The sequence below is a fragment of the Ranitomeya variabilis genome, chromosome 1 (assembly GCF_051348905.1).
Source record: "Ranitomeya variabilis isolate aRanVar5 chromosome 1, aRanVar5.hap1, whole genome shotgun sequence".
Classification (NCBI taxonomy): Eukaryota; Metazoa; Chordata; class Amphibia; order Anura; family Dendrobatidae; genus Ranitomeya; species Ranitomeya variabilis.
Window position 1 is genome coordinate 512060585 of NC_135232.1, and position 16773 is coordinate 512077357.

At 44.4% G+C, this 16773-nt stretch overlaps 1 protein-coding gene across 3 annotated transcripts in view; it reads left to right on the forward strand.

Annotated features, from left to right (window-relative positions):
- Positions 1-15406, forward strand: part of CCDC124 (coiled-coil domain containing 124) — an 86475-nt gene extending 71069 nt beyond the window's left edge. For all 3 annotated transcript variants that reach the window (XM_077253353.1, XM_077253335.1, XM_077253346.1), the window contains exon 5: positions 14888-15406. In XM_077253353.1, coding sequence (XP_077109468.1) covers positions 14888-15089 — 202 coding nt within the window. In that variant the 3' untranslated portion in view covers positions 15090-15406. The remainder of the gene's footprint in view (positions 1-14887) is intronic.
- The last annotated feature ends 1367 nt before the right edge of the window (positions 15407-16773 follow it).

Here is a 16773-nt window from a genome sequence, read left to right on the forward strand (position 1 = left end):
GTAGTAGAAATAATGTTCCTTTACAGTATTTAGGCAGTAAGTTTCCATATTCTTGTTGAAATATCGACTTCAGAACCTGAAATAAAAGTACATCTCTGCTATAACATAAAATTGCGATACAATAGCAAGGGATTGAATTTCTGTGCTGCCACGAATACCAATGGACACTCCGGAGAAAGAATCAGTATCCAGAATAAAGGAATGCGGTTTATTGTCAATGCGTTTCAAAGATATTTAAATCTCTATATAAATTGATCCTTTTAAGACATCTTCCCCATATGAGGCTCTTTGTTGCTTGATATGGCAGAGTCCTCCATCCTGGCTGCCATATCCCCTGATGAGTCCCAGTTGGGATCAAACACATCAGGAGGTGGTTAATTTTTTACTTGCACTTTCTTAGCATGATATGGATGACTGTACAGCGTCTTGATGCCCACAGCTCCACATGAGTGTCTGAAAACCTTTGCCAGAGATCCTAACGTTAACCTGAATTGGGTGAGATAATTTCATTGTATTAATGTAATATGGATCTATAAACGCCCTACTTGGTTTATTCACTACATGTCAGTTGTACTGGCATAGATACCGTATTTTTCGGACTATAAGATGCACCGGACTATAAGACGTACCCAGGTTTTAGAGGTGAAAAAAATATTTGAAGCAAAAAAAAAAAAAGTGGTAAAATTGAATAACATACCATTATCTGTGGTGTTATTATATATAATAGTATGTTATTATATTGGAAGCTGCTGGTAGAAGATGGTGCTGCGGGACCAGTGTGGTGTCTGTAAAGTATTCTATGAAGACGCTGGAGGGTGAGTATAAGAATGGAGACACAGGGCTTATATTTAAAGCACCGCTCCAGAACTGAAAAATAACACTGGAGTGCTGCTTTAAGATCCCGTTGGAAGAACTATAACTCCCAGCTTGTCCTGCAGAGCCTATGGCATGCTGGGAGTTATAGTTCACCACAGGAGTGGCAGAGTGTTTTATTGTGTGTTGTAAAGACTAACCTTTTAATTGTGGCAGCCAGCCGCTGTGGTGAGGTAAAAAGCTGGAGCATCCCATGACTGCACACAGAGCCCTCCCTCTTGTTGCCTCTCCACAGCACAGGTCATAAGAGGAAGCTTGCAGATTCTAGTGGGGAGTCTGAAGCACCTGTGATGACTAGTGTTGAGCATTCCGATACCGCAAGTATCGGGTATCGGCCGATATTTGCTGTATCGGAATTCCGATACCGAGATCCGATACTTTTGTGGTATCGGGTATCGGTATCGAAACAACATTAATGTGTAAAAGAAAGAATTAAAATAAAAAATATTGCTATACTCACCTCTCCGACGCAGCCTGGACCTCACCGAGGGAACCGGCAGCGTTCTTTGCTTAAAATGCGCGCGTTTCCTTCCTTCCGTGACGTCACGGCTTGTGATTGGTCGCGTGCCGCCCATGTGGCCGCGACGCGACCAATCACAGCAAGCCGTGACGTAATTTTCAGGTCCTTCTAGGCATTCAGTATTTTAAAATTACGTTCCGGCTTTGTGATTGGTCGCGTCGCGGTCACATGGGCGACGCGACCAATCACAAGCCGTGACGTCACAGGAGGCAGGAAACGCGCGCATTTTTAAAATTACGTCACGGCTTGTGATTGGTCGCGTCGCCCATGTGGCCGCGACGCAACCAATCACAGCAAGCCGTGACGTAATTTCAGGTCCTTCAGGATTTTAAAATTACGTTCTGGCTTGTGATTGGTCGCGTCGCGGTCACATGGGCGACGCGACCAATCACAAGCCAGAACGTAATTTTAAAATCCTGAAGGAAATGAAATTGCGTCACGGCTTGCTGTGATTGGTCGCGTCGCGGCCACATGGGCGGCACGCGACCAATCACAAGCCGGGACTTCACGTAAGGAAGTAAACGCGCGAATTTTAAGCAAAGAACGCTGCCGGTTCCCTCGGAGAGGTGAGTATAGCAATATTTTTTATTTTAATTCTTTCTTTTACACATTAATATGGATCCCAGGGCCTGAAGGAGAGTTTCCTCTCCTTCAGACCCTGGGAACCATCAGGGATACCGTCCGATACTTGAGTCCCATTGACTTGTATTGGTATCGGGCATCGGTATCGGATTGGATCCGATACTTTGCCGGTATCGGCCGATACTTTCCGATACCGATACTTTCAAGTATCGGACGGTATCGCTCAACACTAGTGATGACATCAGAAGAGGGAGTCATGTGCTGTCATGTGATGCTCCAGCCCGCCCACTTCATGACATCACACAGGTCTTTATGCCCAGCACTCAGCATCCAGCACAGCCAGGCAGGTGTGCGGCGATCTTGTCCCCTCTGGCCCCTGCTGCTGCCCCCTCCTCCACCGGACACACAGATCTCCCCAGCTGCTGCAGGAATCCAGCGCTGAGGAAACCATGTGTGTTTCAGTGAGGGACTATTCATGTGCTGCTCACTGCTCAGCTGACAGGTGGGCGGGGAAGCGGCTAATGAATATTCACTGCACTTTAATCATCGGGACCATGTGGTTTCCCCAGCACTGGATTCCAGGCAGCGGGGACATTTTTCTGTCTCCTGCAAGTGGGATCACAGTGCGATCCCACTAGCCGCTGCCCCCTCCCCACATTACATCCGTACCATAAGACGCACCCACACTTTCCTCCCAAATTTGGAGGAAAAAAAGTGCGTCTTATGGTCGGAAAAATACGGTAGTTAGTTATAGACAATTGGTGTCTTATCTGAACCTGATAGTTTGTTTGGCAGATCATTTTTAGGCTCTAATTATGTATGTTTTATTGTGTCTTAGTACCCTTTAATGGTTTATTAAATGCTAAGTTTTAAATTCCTACTTTTGCTTAAATCTCTCTTATCACTTTGAGGGATCACTTGGTTTTTTATTTTTTTTGGTTAAAATCAAATTTGCTATTCTGTATCGACACATTTCAGAATATAACAGACTTTTTCCTCAGACAAACCACCAGTGCAGGACTGAACCCATGTGTTGGTTTAAATAAACAGTATTTTCCCTACACATGAGTTTAGTCTTTCATTTTTATTATTCTTATTATTTGTTTATATAGCACCATCAATTCCATAGTGCTGTACATGAGAAGGGGTTGCAGCAAAATACAAATATCACTTACAGTAAGCAAACTAACAATGACAGACTGGTACAGAAGGAAGAGGACCCTGCCCTTGCGGGCTTGCATTCTACAGGATTATGGGGGAGGAGTCAGTAGGTCAGGGTTGCAGTAGCTCTGATGGTGTTGAGGTGGCAGCGTGGTCATTGCAGGTTGTAATCTTTTTTTTGAGGAGATGGGTTTTCAGGTTCTGTCTGAAGGATCCAAATGTGGTGGATAATCGGACGTGTTGCGGCACAGAATTCCAGAGGATGGGGATATTCAGGAGAAGTCTTGGAGGCGATTGGGTGAGGAGCGAATAAGTGGAGAGGAGAGAAGGAGGTTTTGGGAGGACCAGAGATTACGTGAGGGAAAATATTGGGAGATTAGTTCTGAAATATCCAGAGGAGAAAGTTTATGGATGGCTTTGTAGGTCAGTGTTAGTAGTTTAAACTGGATACACTGGGAAATTGGGAGACAGTGAATGGATTTCTGGTTTGTTCTGAGTAGAGATGGACGAACCCGAACAGTAAAGTTCGGCATCCATACCGAATACCTACTGTTCAGGCACGGACACTGAGCACAGACACGGACATCACCGGGAAGTCCGTGTTACTGTTCGGGTTAGGCCCCACGAACATTGGGTGCTTGTCCAGTGCGGCAAACACCGCTTCTGATCGGCAGTAAAATTATCCCTGCTGATAAGACAGCCGTGGTTCCCACGCTGTTAAGCAAGGTATAATGTTTACCTCCAGTCATTGGTGTCGACTGATGGGACTATGGCCTGCTGCCGCTAACAACAGAGAGATCAGGAGCGGCTGATCGGGAGTATTCATTAGCCGGCGCTTGCTCTGTAAATAAATTTAAAAAATGGCATGGGTTCCCCTGTATTTTTGATAACCAGCCAGGCAAAATTCACAGCTGTGGGCTGCAACCCTCAGTTGTGTGCTTCAGCAAGTCTGGCTATTAAGACAACCAGCATGGCTAAAGCAGACAGCTGGGGGCTGGTATTCTCAGGCTGGTAAGGGGCCATGGATATTCCTCCCCCCCCATTCCCCAGCCTAAAAATAGCAGCTGCCCAGAAAGTTATTAGAAGAAACACAGGGGGAATCTCGAACCATGTCCGCTGCGGACTCCCATTCTCCTCCAGCCGCAGTGGAACCTGCTCAGCAGAGATCCCAGTGTGTGGCTCAAGCTGATACTGTGCTCTTGGTTACTGCTGCCTTTCCAGTCTCAGCCCTTGTAGCCAGCACTTATAAGTGGCGAGTAGGGTTGAGCGACCTTTAGTTTTTTAGGGTCGAGTCGGGTTTTGTGAAACCAGACTGTCTTAAAAGTCGAGTCGAGTGAAATCGGCCGACCACCGTGAAAAGTCGGGTTTCGGCCGAAACACGAAACCCAATGAAGGAATTTATTTTATATTTTTTTTTTTCTCTCTCTCTCTCTCTCTCTCCCCCCCCCCCCTCCCCCTCCGTCCCAGCACAGAAAATTTCACATTCCAAATCCCTACTGCGCACAAGCGATAACATGACGATAGGCGTTCACTCCCCTAAGACCTATGTCATCACTCTGCCCACGCTCATTCATTGGCTGAAAAAATGGCGCTAAACGCGTCATACGAAACGCGACTTTAGCGCCAAGATCGCGTACCGCATGGCCGACCACGCACAGGGATCGGGTCGGGTTTCATGAGACGCCGACTTTGTCAAAAGTCGGCGACTTATGAAAATGCACGACCCGTTTCGCTCAACCCTAGTGGCGAGCAGACGTTCCAAGGACTGTCCTGCTTTTCCTCTACTGAGCATGCCCACAGGTCGACCTCTCATTGGAGGTCGGGGGTCACATGCTCAGGTCCTGTAGCGGCTCCTATTAGACCACTAGGAAGGTCCTGGAGAGCTACAGCTATAAAAGGTTTGCACTGCCATGCGCTAGTATAAATCAATTATTGTGTGTGTGTGGATGTATGCCTGTTCTGGTGAAAGCTCCGAATCATTCGCATCCCTAGTGTTGATGAATGCTCGCGAATGTTGGAGCTGTCTAGCGCCAGTTAGTGCCATCCAGCACCAGGCACAATCTATAACATCAATCATTAGCGTTAGCCAGTGCGGCACCGTGCGTAACCAGTGCGCTTACCTGTCCCTAGTTAGGGCGGTTAGTGGTGTTCTAACATAACATAGTCCTAACATAAGGAAATTTCTAAGTGATCCTAAACTTTTGAACAGTAGTGTCCACTGGACAGTACCACTTCTTCTGTCCTGTATATATACACTGCACAGTACCACTCCTCCTGTCCTGTATATATACACTGCACAGTACCACTCCTCCTGTCCTGTATATATTGTCATGATCTCTGCAGGCAGAGATCATAGCAAGCCTATAGAGGGACAAGCTCTCGGAAGATGGAACTATACTGACCATGAACTAAGCCTGCCGCGCAACTAGAAATAGCCAGGTAGCATTTCCTATTTATCGCTAGATGCCCAGCTCTGGCCTAAGACCTAAATAGCTAGCAGAGGGAAATATAAGACCTGGCTCACCTCTAGAGAAATATTCCAAAGAAGACAGTAGCCCCCCACATATAATGACGGTGAGTTCAGATGAAACAACAAACGCAGCAGGAAAATAGTCTTAGCAAATTTGAGGTCCGCTTACTAGATAGCAGAAGACAGATAGTATACTTTCATGGTCAGCAGAAAAACACTAACAAAACACCATCCAGAGATTACCTTAAACTCTGGCATTAACTCATAACGCCAGAGTAGCAATCCCTGATCAACGAGAGCTTTCCAGACACAGTAACAAAACTTCAGCTGTGAACTGGAACAAATAGGCAAAACAAAACATGGACAAAAGTCCAACTTATCTAGTAGTAGTCTAGAAGCAGGAACAAGCACTGAGAGGCATCAGATAACATTGTTGACCGGCAAGAAACCACCAGAGAAATGAGCTTAAATAGCGACACCCACTACAGATGGAACCAGGTGAAACAGGAAAGAGGATGACAAGTCCAATTCCACAAGCGGCCACCGGGGGAGCCCAGAATCCAAATTCACAACAGTACCCCCCCCTCAAGGAGGGGGCACCGAACCCTCACCAGATCCACCAGGGCGACCAGGATGAGCCCTATGGAAGGCACGAACAAGATCAGAAGCATGAACATCAGATGCATTGACCCACGAATTATCCTCCTGGCCGTAACCCTTCCAGTTGACCAGATACTGGAGTCTCCGTCTGGAAACACGAGAGTCCAAAATTTTCTCCACAACGTACTCCAACTCACCCTCAACCAACACCGGAGCAGGAGGCTCAACTGAAGGTACCACAGGTACCTCATACCTGCGCAATAACGACCGATGAAAAACGTTATGAATGGAAAAGGACGCAGGGAGGTCCAAACGGAAAGAAACAGGATTAAGAATCTCCAATATTCTATAAGGGCCGATGAACCGAGGTTTAAACTTAGGAGAAGAGACCCTCATAGGGACAAAACGAGAAGACAACCACACCAAATCTCCAACACAAAGCCGAGAACCAACACGACGATGACGGTTGGCAAAACGCTGAGTCTTCTCCTGGGACAACTTCAAATTGTCCATAACCTGCCCCCAGATGTGATGCAATCTCTCCACCACCGCATCCACTCCAGGACAATCCGAGGATTCCACCTGACCGGAGGAAAATCGAGGGTGAAACCCCGAATTACAGAAAAACGGGGACACCAAGGTGGAAGAGCTGGCCCGATTATTGAGGGCGAACTCTGCCAATGGCAAAAAAGCAACCCAATCATCCTGGTCAGCAGAGACAAAACACCTCAGATATGTCTCCAGGGTCTGATTAGTCCGCTCGGTCTGGCCATTAGTCTGAGGGTGAAAAGCAGATGAAAAAGACAAATCTATGCCCATCCTAGCACAGAATGCCCGCCAAAATCTAGACACAAATTGGGTACCTCTGTCAGAAACAATATTCTCAGGAATACCGTGCAATCGGACAACATTCTGAAAAAACAGAGGAACCAACTCAGAAGAAGAAGGCAACTTGGGCAGAGGAACCAAATGGACCATTTTAGAGAAACGGTCACAGACCACCCAGATGACAGACATCTTCTGGGAAACAGGCAGATCTGAAATAAAATCCATCGAGATGTGTGTCCAAGGCCTCTTAGGAATAGGCAAGGGCAACAGCAGTCCGCTAGCCCGAGAACTACAAGACTTGGCCCGAGCACAAACGTCACATGACTGCACAAAGACTCGCACATCTCGTGACAGGGAAGGCCACCAGAAGGATCTTGCCACCAAATCCCTGGTACCAAAAATTCCGGGATGACCTGCCAATGCAGAAGAATGTACCTCAGAGATGACTCTGCTGGTCCAATCATCCGGAACAAACAGTCTATCAGGCGGACAACGATCCGGTCTATCCGCCTGAAACTCTTGCAAGGACCGCCGCAGATCAGGAGAAACGGCCGACAAAATTACTCCCTCCCTAAGGATACCTGTGGGTTCAGAATTACCAGGAGAGTCCGGGTCAAAACTCCTAGAAAGGGCATCTGCCTTAACATTCTTAGAACCCGGTAGGTATGACACCACAAAATTAAAGCGAGAAAAAAATAAAGACCAGCGCGCCTGTCTAGGATTCAGGCGTCTGGCAGTCTCAAGATAAATCAAATTTTTGTGGTCAGTCAATACCACCACCTGATGCCTAGCCCCCTCGAGCCAATGGCGCCACTCCTCAAACGCCCACTTCATGGCCAAAAGCTCCCGATTCCCAACATCATAATTCCGCTCTGCGGGCGAAAATTTGCGAGAAAAGAAGGCACAAGGCCTAATGACGGAGCAGTCGGAACCTTTCTGCGACAACACTGCCCCAGCTCCGATCTCCGAAGCGTCAACCTCAACCTGAAAAGGCAGATTCACATCAGGCTGAAGCAACACAGGGGCAGAGGCAAAACGGCGCTTAAGCTCCTGAAAGGCCTCTACAGCATGAGGGGACCAATTAGCAACATCAGCGCCCTGTCTGGTCAAATCAGTCAGTGGTTTAACGACATCCGAAAAACCAGCAATAAATCGGCGGTAAAAGTTGGCAAAGCCCAAAAATCTCTGAAGACCCTTAAGAGAGGAGGGCTGAGTCCAGTCACAAATAGCTTGCACCTTGACGGGATCCATCTCAATGGAAGAGGGAGAAAAAATATACCCCAAAAAGGAAATTTTCTGGACCCCAAAAACGCACTTAGACCCCTTCACACATAAAGAATTAGACCGCAGAACCTGAAAAACTCTCCTGACCTGCTGGACATGAGAGTCCCAGTCATCAGAAAAAATCAGAATATCATCCAGATATATTATCATAAATTTATCCAGAAAATCGCGGAAAATATCATGCATAAAAGACTGGAAAACTGAAGGGGCATTAGAAAGACCAAAAGGCATGACCAAATACTCAAAGTGGCCCTCGGGCGTATTAAATGCGGTCTTCCACTCATCCCCCTGCCTGATCCGCACCAAATTATACGCCCCACGAAGATCAATTTTAGAGAACCACTTAGCACCCTCTATACGAGCAAACAAATCAGTAAGCAATGGCAATGGGTATTGATACTTAACAGTGATCTTATTCAGAAGCCGATAATCAATACATGGTCTCAAAGAGCCGTCTTTTTTTGAGACAAAGAAAAACCCAGCTCCCAAGGGAGAAGAAGATGGACGAATATGTCCCTTTTCCAAAGACTCCTTTATATATTCCCGCATAGCAGCATGTTCCGGCACAGACAGATTAAACAAACGACCCTTGGGATATTTACAACCCGGTATCAAATCTATGGCACAATCGCACTCACGGTGCGGAGGTAACGACCCAAGCTTGGGTTCGTCAAAGACGTCTTGATAATCAGAGAGGAACTCAGGGACTTCAGAGGGAATGGACGACGAAATAGAAACCAAAGGTAAGTCCCCATGAATACCCTTACATCCCCAGCTCAACACAGACATTGCTCTCCAGTCCAAGACTGGGTTGTGAGACTGCAACCATGGCAATCCCAGTACCAAATCGTCATGTAAATTATACAGCACCAGGAAACGAATAATCTCCTGGTGATCCGGATTGATACGCATGGTTACTTGTGTCCAGTATTGTGGTTTATTATTAGCCAATGGGGTGGAGTCAATCCCCTTCAGAGGAATAAGAGTCTCCAAAGGCTCTAAATCAAAACCACAACGATTGGCAAAGGACCAATCCATAAGACTCAGAGCGGCGCCAGAGTCAACATAGGCGTCCGTAGCAATGGATGACAAAGAGCAAATCAGGGTTACAGACAAAATAAACTTAGACTGAATGGTGCCAATGGAAACAGACTTATCAAGCTTCTTTGTACGCCTAGAGCATGCTGATATAACATGAGTAGAATCCCCACAATAGAAACACAATCCATTCTTCCGTCTAAAATTCTGTCGCTCGCTCCTGGACAGAATTCTATCACACTGCATACTTTCTGGCGTCTTTTCCATAGACACCGCCAGATGGTGCACCGGTTTGCGCTCCCGCAGACGCCTATCAATCTGAATAGCCATTGTCATGGACTCATTCAGACCTGCAGGCACAGGGAACCCCACCATAACATCCTTAACGGCATCAGAGAGACCTTCTCTGAAAGTTGCCGCCAAGGCGCACTCATTCCACTGAGTAAGCACAGACCATTTACGGAATTTTTGGCAGAAAACTTCAGCTTCGTCTTGCCCCTGAGATAGTGCCATCAAAGTTTTTTCTGCCTGAAGTTCCAAATGAGGTTCCTCATGAAGCAAGCCCAAGGCCAGAAAAAACGCATCCACATCGCGTAACGCAGGATTCCCTGCTGGCAATGAGAAGGCCCAATCTTGAGGGTCACCCCTGAGCAAGGAAATCACAATCCTAACCTGCTGAGCAGGGTCTCCAGCTGAACGAGACTTCAGGGACAAATAAAGCTTACAATTATTTCGGAAATTCTGGAAGCTAGCTCTATTCCCTGTGAAGAACTCCGGCAAAGGAATTCTCGGCTCAGATACCGGAGCATGTACCACAAAATCTTGTAAATTTTGTACTTTCGTGATGAGATTATTCAAACCCGCAGTTACACTCTGGAGATCCATTATTGTCAGGTGCACACAGAGCCATACAGAGATTAGGAGGAGAGAGAGAAAAAAAAAACTGCAGCAAGGCAGACTGGAGGAAAAAAAAAAAAAAAAAAAAATTCCAGCAGACTTCTTATAACTCTCCTTTCTCAACCTGGGTCTTTAACACTTTAGGGGCCGGTCAAACTGTCATGATCTCTGCAGGCAGAGATCATAGCAAGCCTATAGAGGGACAAGCTCTCGGAAGATGGAACTATACTGACCATGAACTAAGCCTGCCGCGCAACTAGAAATAGCCAGGTAGCATTTCCTATTTATCGCTAGATGCCCAGCTCTGGCCTAAGACCTAAATAGCTAGCAGAGGGAAATATAAGACCTGGCTCACCTCTAGAGAAATATTCCAAAGAAGACAGTAGCCCCCCACATATAATGACGGTGAGTTCAGATGAAACAACAAACGCAGCAGGAAAATAGTCTTAGCAAATTTGAGGTCCGCTTACTAGATAGCAGAAGACAGATAGTATACTTTCATGGTCAGCAGAAAAACACTAACAAAACACCATCCAGAGATTACCTTAAACTCTGGCATTAACTCATAACGCCAGAGTAGCAATCCCTGATCAACGAGAGCTTTCCAGACACAGTAACAAAACTTCAGCTGTGAACTGGAACAAATAGGCAAAACAAAACATGGACAAAAGTCCAACTTATCTAGTAGTAGTCTAGAAGCAGGAACAAGCACTGAGAGGCATCAGATAACATTGTTGACCGGCAAGAAACCACCAGAGAAATGAGCTTAAATAGCGACACCCACTACAGATGGAACCAGGTGAAACAGGAAAGAGGATGACAAGTCCAATTCCACAAGCGGCCACCGGGGGAGCCCAGAATCCAAATTCACAACAATATATACACTGCACAGTACCACTCCTCCTGTCCTGTATATATACACTGCACAGTACCACTCCTCCTGTCCTGTATATATACACTGCACAGTACCACTCCTCCTGTCCTGTATATATACACTGCACAGTACCACTCCTCCTGTCCTGTATATATACACTGCACAGCACCACTCCTCCTGTCCTGTATATATACACTGCACAGTACCACTTCTCCTGTTCTGTATATATACACTACACAGTGCCACTCTTCCTGTCCTGTATGTATACACTGCACAGTACCACTCCTTCTGTCCTGTATATTTACACACTGCACAGTGCCACTCCTCTTGTCCTGTATGTATACACTGCACAGTACCACTCCTCCTGTCTTGTATATATGTACTGCACAGTACTACTTCTTTTGTCCTGAGTATACATCAGTATGTGTAAGCCAAAACCAGGAATGGGTGATAAATACAGAAGTGGTGACATGTTTCTATTATACTTTTCCTCTGATTGTTCCACTCCTGGTTTTGGCTTACAAATACTGAGTGTGGGGGGGGGGGGGGACGTAGTTTGCAGGGGACAGGAGCAGACATGCCTTCACATAGCACCTGAACAATCCCCTATGTTGAGCTACTTCTGGCTTATTAAAAGTGGAACTTTCAGACCTATAGGCTTGAGAATCCTTTGGTCCTTATCTACAACCACCAAAATGAAGATGACAATGGACATTACAAAGAATATTACTACTACAGCTTCTCGGCCTGCAGCAAGACCTACAAACAAGATGGCCGCCACACAGGTAGATATGAGGAGAAAGTTCCTCAAGGCCCATGCCACACAAGAAACAGAGAGAGCTGGAGCTCAGAATTTCATGGTAAATGCCAAACAAACTGTTGTGAAAAAGGTCTCTTTTACTCCGGTGTCGGGGAGGGTCTCACATGCTCCCCGAGACAACACAGACTCAGGTCGGAAGAAGAACAATGGCCTTGCTGATTCATTGCTGGCTGAAGCTGAGGCGGGATCCCAGGTGATGTCAGCTCTGCCACCGTTGAGGAGGTCCGCACTCACCGTGACACCAACACATGCTGACTAAGAGGCGATAAGACCGGGACCCGCGATGCTGCAAGAGGAAGGATCGCAGGACAGGTCTATGTGGCTGATTCGGTCCGGCGGGAGCTGGGAGGTGAGGCCCGGGTGGCCAGGTGATTCCTCCGCTGGCCGCTTGCTGCATAGCGGAGAGCAAGGTGGCTGGTGTGACAGCGGCAGGGGGTGGGGGAGTCCTGCTGCTGCAGGATGTTCAGATGTGCTGTGAAGCAGCAATTAGAACATCGCCACTGCTATATAGCGCCGCACAGTCTCTCTTTGCTTTTGAGACCTGTGCTGTCCCTAAACCTCCACATAGCTGCCTACAAATGACAGGCGAAGCTAATAATGACCCCAATAAAAAGGGGCAGTCGTGCAGGAGCTACGCCACAGAAGGCGAAGAGGATGATGAGGCAGCAGTTAGGGAAGAGGGAGTCCTGCCAATAAGATGTGGTGGAATGGTGATTAGAACACCACTACGATTATATAGCGCCATACAACCTCTTCCTACATTCCCGAGATGGGCCACACTTAAACCTTCTTCTGACTCCCCAAAAACCATAGGAGAAACCCATGAAAACCCTGACAATAAGGGGCAACTTTGCAGAAGCCCATCTGTTAAAAGGTTTTTATCAACAAATTGGAATGGCTGTGACCAGAAAATAACCTTTTTAAAAAAAAATACGGTCACAACAAAATTCCATACTAAAAGAAACCAGGCTTTTATGTTTTAAAAGCTTTGAAGAAATAGTCCAAAAAATATCTCTTAATTTGACCTCTTTTATGGACCCAGCCATTAAAAACAATAGCGACACAATAGATCAAAAAGAACAGCTGGATATAAACTATGATACAGATAATTCTTCTAATTCATCAGAGGGGCTGGAAAGTGTCCACTCAGAAGAATTTACTAAAATCACAGACACGTCTGATTAAAGAGACAGTGACTTTACTAATTTTACGGAGTCTGATGAAACCTTATCCCAAAATTCCTTCTCAGGGAGTTCTACTGATTATGAGACTCATGAGCTCACAGAAAAATCCTTACCTCAGGCAAATAAAATTAATTTAGGTCAAGAGAAATTTGATGTGGGTCCTGAGGACCATATCCCCAATGTTTCTTTAATAGATAACATACCAGCTTCTGATGACTACCCATCTGAAAGCTTTATGATCAATGTCTGCAGAGCTCTTTTAACATCAGCAAACATCTTGGAAAAGGGTAATAATCTACTTGGATATAAACCTAAAATACCCGTTCTTCAACAATCAAATACAGTAAAAGCCTCTGAGTCCTTTATCAAGAAGCTTTTCAAAGATACATTACATTTCATAATTAAATACTCTAATTTAAATTCTACCAAGGTCCCTGACGCCCCTCTTCAAGACCCAAAAATAAGGGACTCTCTAGAAAAAAACTACCAGATTTCACCTTTCATCCATGCTCATGATCCACATGTACTCTCAGACTCCCTGGAGAGAATACAAAAAGACATCATCTTTTTTAGAGACTACTTGGCTAACTATGAAGACTTCAAAATAAAAAATAATTATAAAAATTAGAGGAATACCGGAGTCGGTCCAACCTTCACAATTAAAAAAATCTATTTCTTCAATGATCTCTCACTTATTACCCCACAACAAAGGAAAAAATCTGATCAAAAGGGTTTCAGAATCCAAAGGCCACTCTCTCTCCCTACAAACATTGCTTGTGACGTCATTGTGTCCCTCTATCCTACAGGGGTTAAGAACTATCTCCTTATGCTGACAAGAGACTCAAAACACCTTCCATCTCCGTACAATAACCTATCTTTTTTCAAGGACTTGTCTAAAGATACCCTGCAAAAACAAAAATCTTTCTTCACCCAGTGAAATTCGCTTCAAAACTGTTAATTCTCTCATCTCCGGAGGAAGTAATTAACTTTCTGAAAAGAACAGGATTGACATCTTCTGCAATTTCCTCCGACACCTCCTCTACATCAAAAGTACATCCTTGATAAGTTCCTTATTCCACTTGTCATCTTAGTATGAAGAACCGGACATTGCCCTCCAACCAGTCTTAGGGTCACCTTAAGGTGTTCCCAGACTTGACAGGTCTATATACTGATTTTTATTTTCAGAAACCGATATTTAACATCATCTATCTTGGTGTTGTGCAAATGTATACATGTACTGTTTAAGTTTACTGACTTTTGTTTTCAGACGCTGATATTGAGCATACGCAATTGTATACGTGTACTGTTTGAGTTTTTATTTCAGGAGCTGATATTAAGCAACAGTTATTTTGTGTAAACCTATGAAAATGTCTGTGTATATGTATACCTGTCTTTTTCTTTTCCTTTCCCCATTATATGGGGGTCTTTCCTTTCTTCCCTTTACCCTTTTTCCCTTACCCTTTTACCCTTCCTCCTCAAAAAGTTGTAAAACCAATAAAGATTATTGGAAAAACAAATACTGAGTGTCTGAACGTGGCTTTATTCTGAATATTTACTGCACAGTATCACTTTTCCTGTCCTATTGTCTGAGAGGCGGCATTGGACTTCAGGATTGTCATTATTGGCTTATTTTCTGCATTTCTGTTGGCAAGTAAAAATACATTTTGAAAAACCTGTTTAAATGGATTGTCCCACATTTGGAAGTTATTCCTTTCTTTGAAATTCAATGACTTATTATTTTCTTTTTCCTGCCCAGTGTCAGCAAGGAACTTGACCGCCATCCTGAACGTCGAATGAAAGCCGCCTTTACAGCATATGAAGAACTAAACCTGCCACGCCTGAAACAGGAGAATCCAAACATGAGGCTTTCTCAGTTAAAGCAACTTTTGAAAAAGGAATGGATGAAATCTCCTGAAAATCCCATGAACCAGAGGCATGCTGTCTACAATTCTAACTAACCAATTATAATTTGGATTTTTATCTCCGAGATGGGACAACAGCTCAGCTCCCTTTACAGAAAGCTCTGAGAACATGTAGGACATCTAGAGTGTCAGACATTTTGTGAGGGGTTTGCTGTTCAATTTGAGGGTGAGGATCTAACAATCCAAAACTCAGCATGTGCCAATGCCAGGCTAATAATTAAAAACCGCAAAAGTGGTAAACTTAATTGGACTAGATGAAATATGTATTTCTTTTTTTTGTGTAAGTAAAAGACGTCGGGATTCTCCATAAAAGTCAATAAAACATTGTGAGGACTTGCTTTATTTAACTGACATACTGTGTATATTGTTTTTCAATAAATTTGTGAGTCAGAATATTTACCGAACACCAGGCACACTATAACAACCATTCCAAACTGAATTAAAGAGGTTTTCCATCCCCATGAAATATTTTACAAACAGATTACAATGGTATAAAATAAGAAACCTAGTAATTCTCTCCTTACTAATCCACTGAGGCTGTCGTGTTGACATTATTGAGGTTACATGATTTCAAGCCAAAAAAGCAAATTGGTTTACATTTAAATTTTATTAATATATTAAAAGTACAAATAGACAGGGCTGTCCAGGGTTCAGATACACCAATAATCATCAACATTAGCTGAAATAAACACTTGAAATAGATCATTCTGTTGGTAATAACTCTATATAATATGAGTTTCACTTTTTGTATTGAAGAACTGAAATAAATTAACTTTTTAATTATATTCTGACTTAGTGAGAAGCACTTGTATTTGTTGGAAGGATAAATACCATAAACTTTCCCTGTCCATCACCCTACCTGACAGCAGAGGTTGATACCCTAGTATGTGCGATATGGCGCCCCCGCTGCACATTGTTGTCCCTGGACATCCTACCAATCCCTATACTACAAAAAGGGGATAAACCAAAGGCAAAAAAGGTGTATATATACAAAAATACTGGAAAAAGGTAGAAAATAAGCTCGCTTAGTATTCTCATCTATTCGAGATAGATGTATAGCCACAAAAATTTTTTTTGGGACAATATCAGTATATTTATAGTAATAGGCAAATACAACATCTCTGCTCGAAATATAATCTATTCAATATATGGGCCTATTACGGTATTCCACTGAATCTATTTCTTTTCGGTGCTGGATAATGCCCATAGCTACATAATGTCACAAAATAGAATTCTCCAGCCACTGGTATAGCTGGAAAGCCACAATAAGCCCAATTTTATACGCAATTTTAAAAGTCAAAGTCATATGTTTTGCTCGCAACTGCATATAATTCTAAACTCCCTTTGCAAATACCAACATATAAACATATAAGGAGCTAGTCATGTACCGCAGTCAGGAATTATAAAGAACAGTCATGTCCCACAATCGGGAACACATATCAGATAAAACCATCAGTGTGGAAAAGATTCAAAAGTATGACACTTATCAGCAACGATGATTCACCAGTGTTATTCCCTCAGCCCGACGCGTTTCCCCTGTTAGTCTCAGGGTTTGTCAGGGGACCGATGGGGGATTAGAATATTTCTTACAAAAGGCCACAAGGATGCTGTGTGCAGCACCTCACATATAGGCGCCGCCATTTATAGAGGTCAAATCTAGTAATTTTCGATTCCCTGGTGAGGTTTGAAACACTAGTGGCGTGTGGAATACACTCTGCTC